The 13,280-nt window shown below is 37.4% G+C and overlaps 1 protein-coding gene across 12 annotated transcripts in view; it reads right to left on the bottom strand.

Annotated features, from left to right (window-relative positions):
- The window catches only part of HMG20A (high mobility group 20A), a 75,893-nt gene that overhangs the window by 36,620 nt on the left and 25,993 nt on the right, over positions 1 to 13,280 (bottom strand). For 3 of the 12 annotated variants that reach the window (XM_040642951.1, XM_040642953.1, XM_040642954.1), the window contains exons 1-2: positions 11,972 to 12,042; positions 10,176 to 10,256 (exon numbers count right to left, since the gene is read on the bottom strand). The exons of 4 other annotated variants lie outside the window; for them this stretch is intronic. Coding sequence is in view for 4 of the 8 variants with exons in the window: in XM_008708437.2 (XP_008706659.1) it covers positions 11,972 to 12,073; positions 12,881 to 12,927 (149 nt within the window). In the remaining 4 variants the exon portion in view is untranslated. Of the gene's footprint in view, positions 1 to 10,175; positions 10,257 to 11,971; positions 12,074 to 12,880; positions 12,954 to 13,280 lie in introns of those variants that run through there. 5 more of the 12 variants (XM_008708438.2, XM_008708439.2, XM_008708440.2 and 2 more) reach the window with 3 other exon arrangements.

Raw genomic sequence — 13,280 nt, 5'->3', positions numbered from 1 at the left:
GACATGAACAGACATTTCTTCAAAGACATCCAGATGGCCAACATATAAAAATTTGCTCAATGATATCAGTGAAATGTAAATCAAAACCACAATGAGATATCTCCTGACCTCCATCAGAATGGCTAAAACCTGAAACTTAAGAAACAAGTGTTGGTGAGGATGTGGAGAAAAAGGAACACTTGTACAGTTTGTGGGAATGCAAACTGGTGCAGTCAGTATGGAAAACAATATGGAGCTTCCTCTAAATGTTAAAAATAGAACTACCCTGTGATCCAATAATCACACTACTGGGTATTAACCCAAAGAATGTGAAAACAGTAATTTGAAGGGATATATGCACCCCTATGTTTACTGCAACATTACTGACAATAGCCAAACTATGGAAGTAGCCCAGTGTCCATCAATAGGTGAATAGATAAAGAAGATATGGTTTATATATACAACAGAGTATTATTCAGGCATAAAAAGAATGACATCTTGCCATTTGCAACAACATGGATGGATCTAGACAGTATAATGCTAAGCAAAATAAGCCAGAGAAAGACATATATATATGATTTCATTCATGTGGAATTTAAGAAACAAAACAAACACGCAAAGTTTCGAAAAGAAAGAGAGAGAGAGGCAAACCAAGAAACAGTATCTTAACTATAGAGAACAAGCTGAGGGTTACCAGAGGGGAGGTGCGTGAGGGGATGGGTGAAATAGTTGAAGGGGATTAGAAGTGCACTTGTCTTGATGAGCACTGCGTAATGTATGGAACACATGTACACATGAAACTAATATAGCACTGTATGTTAACTACACTGGAATTACAATAAAAAAAAATTGATCCACTCACATCTCCTGAGGGGGGAGGGGGATAAGAAACCAGCCCCCTAAAAATATCTAACCTAAGGAGCAAAGGTAAGAATTATATCCAATCTCTCCTTAGAAAGTATGTAATCAAGAGAGGGGAATGAAATATTTGAAGTGTTGAGAGAAAAAAACCCCAACAGCCTAAATTTCTGTACCCTGTGATATCATCTTACAAAAGTGAGGGAGAAATAAAGACTTTCATAGACAAAGAAAAATTGAAGGGATTTCTTTCTAGTAGGCCTGCCTTGAAGTAGAGTTGAAAGTAGTACTTGAAAGTTAAAAAAAAAAAAAAAAAAAGTTCTTCAGAAAGAAGAACAATGATACCAGTCAGAAACTTGGTAAGGAAAGGAAGACCACTGGAGAATGAATAAGTGAGGGTAAAATGAAAATCTTTATTTTTCATATTCTTAATTGATCTAACAGGTAACAGCTTGTTTAAAGTAATAATAGCAACAGTGTATTTCATTTACGCATGCTTACACACACACACACACACACACACACTTATGTAAAATAAGTAACAGTAATGATACAAGAGATGAGAGAAAAGAATTAGGAGTATTTTGCTATTATAAGGTATTTGAACTACCCATGAATAGTATGGTGTTATTTGAAAGTGGACTTGGAGTAGTCTTAAATGCATATTGCAAACTCTAGGGCAACCACCTAAAAAAGTAAAAAATAGAAATAGAATTGATATGGTAAGAAGGGAGAGAATATGGAATCATATAAAATGCTCAATTAAAACCACCAAAGGCAGAAAAAGCATGGAAGACAAAAAAAAAAAAAAAAAAAAAAAAAAAAAAAAAAAAAAAAAAAAGAACAAAGAACAATGGCAATAAATAGAAACCAGTAACAAAGACGATAGATATTAATCCAACTATATGAATAATCACCTTAAATGTCAATGTTCTAAATATACTGATTAAAAGACAGAGATGGTCAGAGTGAATGAAAAACAAGTTTCAACTATATGCTGTCTATACGGAACCCACTTTAAATATAAAGACACATATACATTAGAAGTGGAAGAACGGGAAATGATAAAACACCAATGAAAAGAAAGAGAGAGTAGCTATATTAGTTTCAGACACAGCAGACTTCAGAGCAAAGAAAGTCATCAGGGATAAAGAGGGGAATTATATAATGCCAGGGGGCAATACTCAAGGAAGACATAATAATTTTTAATGTTTATATGTCTAACTACAGAGGGTCAAAACACATGAGACAAAAACTGATAGAAGTGCAAGGAGAAACAGATGAATCCACAATTAATAGCTGGAGAATTTAACACCCCTCTAAAAGAAACAGATATTTCGAGAAGATAGAAAATCAGTAAGGACGTAGATGAACTCAACAGCACCACCAATCACCTGGATACAATTGATATCTGTAGGACTACTTCATCTAACAACGGCAGATTACACATTTTTCTCAACATGGCACATTCACCAAGATAGATCAAATTCTGGGCCATAAAACATACCTTAAATGTAGAAGACTATAAATCATAATGTCTACTTTCAGACCACAATGAAATAAACCCAGAAATCAGTAATGGAAAAAAGGCTGGAAAAATCCTAAAACACTTGGAAATTAAACAACACACTTATAAATAACACATGAGTCAAAGAAGAAATGAAGAGAAATTTAAAAATATTTTGAATTAAAAGAAAATGAAAATATAACTTATGATATTTGTGGGATGCAGTAAAAGCAGTGCTTAGAAGTAAATTCACAGCACTGAGTGCATATACTAGAGAAAAGAAGAAAGATCTAAAATCAATAATCTAAGCTTCCACTTTAGGAGATTGGAAAAAGAAGAGCATATTAATTCCAAAGTAAGCAGAAGATAATATATAATAAAAATTATAGCAGAAATCAGTAAAATTGAAAATGGGAAAACAATCAAGAAAGTCTATAAAACCAAAAGGTGTTTCTTTGAAAAGACCAATAACATCAGTAAGCCTCTGGCCAGGTAACTAAGAATAAAAGAGAAAACACACAAATTACCAATGTCAGAAATGAAAGAGGAGACACTACTACAGATCTCATGGACATTAAAAGGATAATAAAGGAATATTATGGACAACTTTAGGCCCAGAAATTTAATAACCAAGATGAAATGGACCAATCCTTTGAAAGATACACTTTGCCCAAACTCACAAAGAAACAGATGATCAGAATAGGCCTATATCTATTAAATAAATTGAATCAGTAATTAATAACCTTCCAAAACAGAAAGCACCAGACCCAGATGGGTTCACTGATGAATTCTACCAAACATTTAAGGAAGAAACTACACTAATCCCCTACAATCTCTTTCAGAGAACTGAAGCAGAGGGAATACTTCCTAATTCATTCTGTGAATCCAGCACTATCCTAATAACCAAACAAAGACATCAAACACAAAAAAAATATAGACCAATATCTGTCATGAATATAGAGGTAAAAATCCTCAACAGAATATTAGCAAATTGAAGCAAACAATGTATAAAAAGAATTATATACCATGACCAAGTGATATTTATCCCAGGTATGTAATGCTGGTTCAACATTAAAAAATTAATGCATTCCATCACATTAACAGGATAAAGAAGAAGAACCATATGATCAGATACAGAAAAACATTTGATAAAATACCATTCATGCTAAAGATTCTCAGCAAACTAGGAACAGAACTTCTTCAACTTGATAAAGAACATCTACAAAAAACCTACAGCTAACACCATATTCATGGTAAGAAACTCGAAGCTTCTCCTGTAAGATCAAGGACAAGGCAAAGATGTCCACCCTCCACCACAAAAGCTTTCCAACATCACAGTGGAAGTTCTAGCTAAGGTAATAAGACATGAAAAGGAAATAAAAGGTATATAGATTGGGAAGGAAGAAATAACTGTGTTCACAGATGACACAGCTGTCTATGAAGAAAATCTGAACAAACTGACAAAAACTCCTGAAACTTATAAGCAAGTACAGCAAGGTTGCAGGCTACAAGTTAACTACTTTCTGTGGTGCCTGGGTGGCTCAACTGGTTAAGCGTCTGACTCTTAGTTTGGCTCAGGTCATGATCTCAGGGTCGTGAGACTGAGCCCCATGTTGGATCCGTGCTCAGCTTGGAGTCTGCTCTCTCCCTCTCCTCTGCCTCTCCTCCAGCTCGTGGGTGTTCTCTCTCTCTCAATAAATAAATAAAATCTTAAAAAAAATTAACTGCTTTGCTTTCACCAGCAATGAACAAGTGGGATTTCAAATTAAAAACAAATTACCATTTATATTAGCATCTCCTAAAATGAAATACTTAGGTATGAATCCAACAAAATATCTGTTAAATCCTATATAAGAAAACTTATTAAACCCTGATGAAAGATATCAAAGAAGTAATAAATAGAGAAATATTCTATGTTAATGAACAGGAAGACTCAATATTGTCAAGATGCCATTTCTTCCCAGTTTGATCTATGAATTCAACTCAATTCCAATAAAAACCCCAACAAGTTATTTCATGAATATAAAAAAGCTGATTCTAAAGTTTATATGGAGAGGCAAAAGACCAAGAATAGCCAACTCAATACTGAAGGAAAACAAAGGTGGGAGATCAACGTTACCTAACTTAAACATTTTTATTAAGTTACAATAATCAAGATAGTGTGGTATTGGTAAGAGATCAGTGGAATAGAAAGAATAGAGAGCCCAGATATAAACCCATATAAATATATTCAACCCATCTCTGACAAAGGAGCAAAGGTAATGAAGCAGATTGTCTTTTAACAAATGGTGCTAGAAAAACCAGACATCACATGCCAAAAAAAAAAAAAAAAATCTAGACATAGACCTTATATTTTTCATGAAAATTAACTGAAAATGGATCAGAGGGGCACCTGGGTGGCTCAGTAGGTTTAGCGGCTGCCTTCAGCTTGGGTCATGATCCCAGGGTCCTGGGATCCAGCCCTGCGTCATTGGGCTCCCTGCTCAGCAGGGAGCCTGTTTCTCCCTCTTCCTCTGCCTGCTGCTCCCCCTGCTTTTGCTCTCTCTCTCTCTCTCTCTCCCTCTGTCAAATAAATAAGTAAAATCTTTAAAAAAAAAATGGACTAGAGACCTAAATGTAAAGTGCAGAACTACAAAATTCCTATAGGGTAACACAGGAGAAAATCTAGATGACCTTGGGTATAGCAATGACTTTTTAGACAGAACAACAAAAGCACGATCCAGGAAAGAACGAATTGATAAAGTGGACTTCCTTATAATGAAAAACTGTTCTTCTGAAAAAGACAATGTCAAGAGAATGAGGAGACAAGCAGACAAGCCACAGATTTAGAGAAAGTATTTGCAGAAGTCACATCTGACAAAAAACTGTTATCAAAAATATACAAAGAACTCTTCAATCTTAACAGTAAGAAATAAAGAACTCATTTAAAAAATGGGCAAAAGACGTGAACAGACTCCTCACCAAAGAAGATATACAGATGGCAAGTATCCATATGAAAAGATGTTCAATATCACATGTCATTAAGGAATTAAAAATTAAAATGAGATACCAATACATAGCTATTAAAATGGTTAAGATCCATAACACTGACAACACCAAATGCTGAAGTGGATTTAGAACAAGAGCTCTATTCACTCCTGGTGGGAATGAATGCAAAAATGGTACAGCCACTATGGAAGACAGTTTGGTAGTTTCTTACAAAACCATATTCTTACCAGCAATTGAGTTCCTTGGTCTTTACCCAAAGGAACCGAAAACTTACATCCACTAAAAACCTGAACATGAATGTTTATGGCAACTTTATTCATAACATCAAAATTTGGATGCAACCATGTCTTTCAGTTGGTGAGTGGATAAACAAGCTATAGTACATCCAGATAATGGAATATTATTCAGTGCTACAAATAAATGAGTTATCAAACCATGAAAAGACACGGAGTAAACTTAAATGAATATTACAAAGTGAAAGAAGTCAATCTGAAAAGGCTATATACTGCACGATTCCATCCATATGACATCCAGATCAGGCAAAATATGGAAACAGTAAAAAGATGAGTGACTGCCAGGATTAGAGGGGAGGCAGGGGTGATACAGGCAGAATGCAAAGGATTTTCAGGGTGATATAGGCAGAATGCAAAGGATTTTCAGGGTAGTGAAAGTATTCTGCACAATACTACAATTGTGGATACATATCATACATGTGTCAAATCCCACAGAAGGTACAACACCAAGAGTGACCCCTAATGTAAAGTAGGGTTTTGGGTGATGATTATGTCAATTAAGCTTATTGATTGTAACAAATGTATGACGTTGCTTGAGGATGTTGACGGTGGAGGAGATTGTGGCATGTCTGAAGACAGGGAATATGTGGGAAAATTTGTGCTTTCTGCTTGATTTTGTTGTGAACCTAAAACTGCTATAAAACATGAAGTTTATTAATTAAAAATTGCCATAAACATTATATATTTATTATGTCATAATTATACAATTTATAATAAAATAGTGCTGTTATAAACATTCTTAAGAATAAATACAACTGATTTTGATATGCATGCAATTTAACCAGAGTAGGTGAAAGCACAAAGACTTACTAGAGAACAGTCTACCAGCTGTGAACATTAAGCTAAGAGCAGTCAGTAGGCTGTAGGCATTAATACATTTTACAGAGGGAATAAGAACACTGGCTAATCCCATCAGGCAGTTAACTGGGGTTTAGTTAAGTGAAATTCAGTTAAGAACTCTTTCACTGTAGGTTTTGTTTTTTTTGTGTTTTGTTTTTTTAAAGATTTTATTTATTTACTTGACAGAGAGAGAGACAGCCAGTGAGAGAGGGAACGCAAGCAGGGGGAGTGGGAGAGGAAAAAGCAGGCTCCCAGCGGAGGAGCCTGATGCGGGGCTTGATCCAGAACTCCAGGATCACGCCCTGAGCCAAAGGCAGACGCTTAACGACTGAGCCACCCAGGCGCCCCGCCACTGTAGGTTTAGGTTTTGATACGGGAGATGAGAAGGAAAAAGATAATGAAATACTTACTTTTTTGGGTGGGGTAGTTAGTATGGGGGAGATAACTGGAATATACATATAAGGCTTAGGGTTATTTCAAGAGAAGGGCACAAGGAGGCATGTGTCTGGCTGGGGGTTAGGTGGGGATGTGCAGAAAATATGGCTCTCTATTCCTAAAATCTAGAGCCTAGGCTACTACTAAGTATAAATATTATTAATTTATATATATACATTTTTAAGATTTTTTTCAGTGAGAGAGAGTGTGAGCAGAGGGAGAGGGAGAATCTCCAGCAGATTCCCCACTCAGTGTGGAGCTGGATCTCAAGACCCTCAGACCGACCTGAGCTGAAATCAAGAGTTGGATGCTTGCTTAATTGACTGAGCCACCCAGCTGCCCCTATTATTAATTTTAAAAAATGTTGGTAGGGTAGTGTAGGAATTATTATTTTTTATTTTTTAAAAAAGATTTTATTTATTTGTTGGGGGGGCAGGGGCACAAGCAGGGTTAGAGGTAGGCAGAGGGAGAAGCAGGCTCCTTGCTGAGCAGGGAGCCCGATGCAACACTTGATCCCAGGACCCTGGGATCAGGACCTGAGCCCAAGGCAGACACTTAACCGAATGACCCACCCAGGAGTCCCGGTAGTGTAGGAATTAAACAATAAAGAAATGGATTCATTCACTTGACAAATATTTACTGAGTATCTAACATTCCAGGCACTTTCTATGTACTGGGATACAAGTAGTGATCAAAACAGGCCAAAATCCCTGCTCTCACACAGCTTACAGTACACTGGGATAGAAAGACAAAAAAAAAAAAAAAAAAAAAGATGAAAAAAAAGTAAAATGAATAATGTCTCATAGTGACAAGTACTAAGAAAAAAATAGAGCCAGTAAAGAGGCCAGGAAGAGTTAAAGAGAAGAGGGTGTCTGGAATTTTAAATAGAGGCCAGGAAAGACTTCACTGAGGCCTGAAGGAAATGAAGGGGAGAACGATGCATGTATGTGAGGGTACAGGGGTCAGGGCAGGGCGAACAGCCAGTGCTAAGGAGGATACTGAATGTGACTGAAGGAGGCAAATGTGGCTGCACAGAAACAGGGGCAAGAACAGTAGATAAGGTCTGAGAGCCGACTAGGGATCAGACAGGATACGGCTTTGTGAGTCATAGTAAGGACTTTGGCTTCTTACTCTGAGATGAGAAGCCACTAGAGGTTTTGAGTAAATGACACACGTTAGTAAATCTGACATTTTTAAAGGACCACTCTGGCTGCTGTTTTGAGAACAGAATGAAGAGCAGAGAGGGTCAAAGGTGGAATAAGGAGTTCATTTGGAAATCTACTGCAATAGTCCATCTGAAAGATGATGGCGGCTTGGATCACAGTGGCAGTAGTGGCGGTGGTGAGAAGCGGTTAGATTCTTGATTTTGAAGAACCAATTTCTCAGGTCAGAGTAACTGAAAAAAAAATTAGGACTAAAATCTATAAGCTGTGACCTGCATATATTTCAATTGTAGACTCATAACCTATTTAGTGATAAAGGGTGGGCTATACTAACAACACACTACTTGCAATTTTTGTGAAGTTAAATATTGTACAGTGTTTTTTGGGGCCACAAAGGAAATAATCCAGTCTCATTTAATGCAGATGCGTGTAGAGTTTATATTTCGCCAACAAGGATTTGTTGAGCACTTTTACTGTGTGACCAAGATTGTGCTTGGTGCCAAGCGGTATGTAGATTTGCTTTATAGAATTTTACAGTCTGTTACGGTCCTTGGTCTAGAGATACTATTCTCAAAACAACAAGAAGTGGGAAGAAGAGGCCAGAATTAGAAACAAACATAAATCATCCATCTTTGTGATTTTTTGAAGTAAAAGTTTCACAAACTTTTGAGTCAGATATTTTCTCTTAAAAACATTGGAAGTATTAGATCATCTAAAGAAACTGAGCACTGTTTAGATCTCCCTCTAGACAGTTTGATTACTGTACGTGAATTTCCCCCCCACAATGGAACCCTGATGGAGAACTGTTTTCATTAGGACACAAAATGTGTTGTGAGAAAAAAGAAAACCCCAAACCTCTAGAAATAGTGTTTCATATTGGGTGTAAAGCACGGCAATAACACAGGCAAAATACTTACCTCTTCCAAAGCAAAAATCTGTCATTTTATAAGAAGGGTGTTGCCTTTTAAGTTCACAGTCCACCTCTCTGGTTTCTTCATGGTGCAACGGTGGGTCCTAAGTGGCCCTTCCTACATAGGCTATCTAAGCACTGCTTTTATTATTAGTAAACAAGGAGATAACTGCCCAAGTAAGATAACTTCCGGCCTAGTACTGGAACTAAGAGTTAAAGTAATCCAATAAAACTTGGCATTACTTTCTCTGGGTAGAGTACGTTGCCAAACAATTTCCTGGGACACTTGGGTACTATGAAATAGTAAAAAGGTGGGTGTGTATGTGGTGGGGGGTTGAAGGGTAGGAGGAAGGTGGGGAAGAGGAACACCATAACGGGCATACTCCCAGTAGGAGGCCATATGATAGACAAAAAAGTGTTTTCAACAGGGGGCGCCTGGGTGGCACAGCGGTTAAGCGCCTCCCTTCGGCTCAGGGCGTGATCCCCGTGTTATGGGATCGAGCCCCACATCAGGCTCTTCTGCTATAAGCCTGCTTCTTCTTCTCCTGCTCCCCCTGCTTGTGTTCCCTCTCTTGCTGGCTGTCTCTATCTCTGTCAAATAAATAAATAAAATCTTTAAAAAAAAAAAAGTGTTTTCAACAATATGCAATGTTATAATCTAATTTTACATTTGGAAAACCAAAGCAATTAAGTATACAAAGCGCAGAAAGTTAATGTTCTTGTTTGGTGAACACATATGTATATTTTTTCACTTACTTCTTGGTGATTCTCATGGAGGGTATATTAGAATAGAGGAATTTTATGTTTATCAAGAAGGGAAATGAGTTTTAAACAAGTTTGAAATCAGTTTTAAAGCTGAAAAATAAAGCTTTCACAGTTTATTATATGTAACTATGATATGCATTGAAGACAGAGCTAAATAAGACTGACAAGAAATTCTTTTCCTTTTACAGTTCATGACGTAGTGCGGGACAGATGGACAAACAGTAAAAAAAATGTAAAGGTTGTAGCTGATGTGTGTAAAGATATTTATTTAAATCTATGAGAAAAACAGGGAAGAGACAGATGAATTGAACAGATGGAGTGACCAGATAACTGCTCATTATCATAATAAATTCACAGATGCACTGGAGATCTGAAGGCAGCAGAAAATACCAGCTGGGTAAATTCCTGGGAAGGAACACTTAGCGTAGGGTACTCACATGTTTGGAATCTAGTTTCATATCAGGGAGGTAGACAGGATTCCTTTCTTGTTCTAAAACAAAATGGTTCAAGCCTAGAATCTGAGGAAAGCAATGAATGAGAGGGCAGAAGAAACAAAGGTCCCTACTATTTTGACCCAAATAAAAAGTTACTAGTTAACAGTTCTAGGGGAAGGGTCCTTATTGGTTCAAGGAACAGTGCTCCTCTATTTTCTTATATTTTACACTGTTCTCTTCAGCTCAAACCTGCAGCTGCGAAACAAGACTGCAAAGAAGAGATGGAAAGAATGTTCCTTTCTATTACAGGCAGCAACTCCCAAACCTTTTACCCTTTCAAAGCCGATGAATACTAAAAGATGACACGTTATGAGAAGGAAAATTGCAGATCATTTATAAAAACTATAGTGTAAAAAAAAAAAGGAAAGAGACTCCATCAAAGTGTTCATTTTAATCAACTCACAAATTAAATTCTCTTCCTAGGAAGAATTCTTAAAAGAGAAACAGAGAGCTTTGGGTAGTAGGGAATTTTTCTTCAGCCAAAAGTTGAAGAAAAACAAAACAAAAACCCAAAACACTTTAGTTGCAGGGAGGCCAAGCAGTAATAGTCCTCACTACTTTGAACAATAAAATGAAATTCAGTTTTCCTCACGAAACAAGTAAGACATAATTGTGATGTGCTTAATAGAACAGTTTCAACTGAAAAGGAGAAAATTTAAAACATGATTATATTTCTATATCTTGATTTTAAATCTTATATCTTCATAATGCTCAGGACTTCAGAAAGTAAATCAAATGGTCCCTGAATTCAACTTTGACATATTTAATGCTCCAGAAGTACAGTTTCCTAGGAACATTGTTCCTTTAAATACCCTACCCAATTATGATAAGGCTTTGCCCTTTACACAGAGAACCTCTAGGCTCTCACCCACCCAGGCACTTCTGACCAAATGGATGGATGTTATCTTCCTGGTTTATTTTGTTACCCATTTCACTTTTCTTTTCTTTTCTTTTTTCTTTTCTTTTCCTTTCATTTTCTTTCTTTCTTCCTTCCTTCCTTCCTTCCTTCCAGTCATTTATCAGAGACAGAGAGAGAGCATACCCAGGGGAAGCAGCAGGCAGAGGGAGAGGAAGAAGCAGGCTCCCCGCTGAGCAGGGAGCGGGCCACGAGGCTCAATCCCAATCTGAGCCAAAGGCAGATGCTTAACCAACTGAGCCACCTAGGCGTCCCTCGTTTCCTTAGTTTTTAGGTGAAAAAGGGGAAACAAACTGAGGGTTTCAGAAGGCAGGGGCGTGGAGGGGGATGGGGTAGCCGGGTGATGGGTATCAGGGAGGGCACGTGTTGTGATGAGCACTGGATGTTACACACAACTAATGAAGTATTGAATACTACATCAAAAATTAATGATGACTGTATGGTGGCTAACTGAACATAATGGGAAAAAAAAAAAACAAACCACATTATCAGGGTGCCTCGGTGGCTCAGTTGGTTAAGCGTCTGCTTTGGGCTCAGGTCATGATCTTGGGGTCCTGGGACGGAGCCCCATGTCAGGCTCCCTGCTCAGTGGGGAGTCTGCTTCTCCCTTTCCGTCTACCCTCCCTCCCACCCTGCTTGTGCTCGCTCGCTCTCTCTCAAATAAATACATAAATAAAATCTTTGAAAAAAATAAGACCACATTATCTGTAACTCTGAGGAATAACCACACTAATTAAATCACCTCAAAGATTCTTGGTGTGTACTTACTAAAATTTGACAAATTTGTATTTCCAGAGTTGCTTACTGCTGTTCAAAGACTCACTTGTCCAGTAAGGCAGGACTAGGTCCCAGGGAGCAGTGCGGAATGAAGAGCTCTTCTTTCTGCATTAAGTGCACCCACTTGTTTGTGTTAGCGCAGCTACCTCTGTCAAGAACAGAAATCCACTAGATCACGAAGCAGAGGCGTTACATGATTATCTGCTTTCAATACCTTCATATGTAAAATGGGGCTAATACCTTCTCCATTTAACTCAAAACGACGGGTGAAGATCAAATAAATATTTTTTTACGTGCTCTACAAATAATAAAAGAATGTGAAAACTCTTCTTGCTAATCATGTTACAAAGTTTTCAATGAAATATTTGAGAAAGTATACTATACAGACTATAATTATATTAAAAGACCAGATACAAAAGAAAAAATACTGGAAGGAAACACACCAAAATGCTCAAAGTAATTATGTTAGGGTGGTGGAATTATGAGTAATTACTTTCTACTTTTTGTTTTAACTTCCCAGCATCCAGTCATATGGTTATGTTACTTTAAAGAAAGAGGAAAGTGCCATCGAGAATCATAGGCTTTTTGGGGTGCCTGGGTGGCTCAGTTGTTAAGCGTCTGCCTTCTCTGCCTTGGCTCAGGTCATGATACCAGAGTCCTGGGATTGAGCCCCGCATTAGGCTCCCTGCTCCACTGGGAGACTGCTTCTCCCTCTCCCACTCCCCCTGCTTGTGTTCCCTCTCTCACTGGCTGTCTCTCTCTGGGTCAAATAAATAAATAATATCTTAAAAAAAAAAAGAATCATAGGCTTTTTAAACTTCAATTTTAATTTTACACACCATACATAAATATACTTTCTTTTTTAAGGTTTGACTACACATAAAGCTAAAATTCTCTTTGACCTGATTCTCCCCACTCCCCTCTCCAGAAAATATACCATTGGAGGAGTTAATACCTGATTCTGAAAGGAGCCTCAGAGAGAACTTCTAGTGATACATTCATTCTCTCTTTCTCTCTCAGAATTAGGCCTACAGGGCAAAGAAGAGCAAACATGTCTTGCAGGAAGAGCATGAGGGCACAGTTTATGAACTCAGCATTTTATATTAAAAAATTCATTTAAATTCTTCATTCAATTTTATAGAACAGTGTTTAGTTTAACACATGAATGTCTGAAACTCCAGGAGACCAGGGAAAGAATCTTGTACTCTTAAAACAATAATACATTTCCTTGTGAGTGCAATACCACACAGCACAGCTTAGGTTCACCTTCCTGGCAGATAACGGACACATTCTGATACCGAGAAAAAGAAGTGTTGTGACTTTCTAGTCCTTCTCTACTATACAGCAATATAATG

The sequence above is a fragment of the Ursus maritimus genome, unplaced genomic scaffold (assembly GCF_017311325.1).
Source record: "Ursus maritimus isolate PB19 unplaced genomic scaffold, ASM1731132v1 scaffold_27, whole genome shotgun sequence".
In the NCBI taxonomy this organism is placed as follows: domain Eukaryota; kingdom Metazoa; phylum Chordata; class Mammalia; order Carnivora; family Ursidae; genus Ursus; species Ursus maritimus.
Note: the sequence above shows the minus strand (reverse complement) of the source record. Positions and strands in the feature narration are given on the sequence as shown.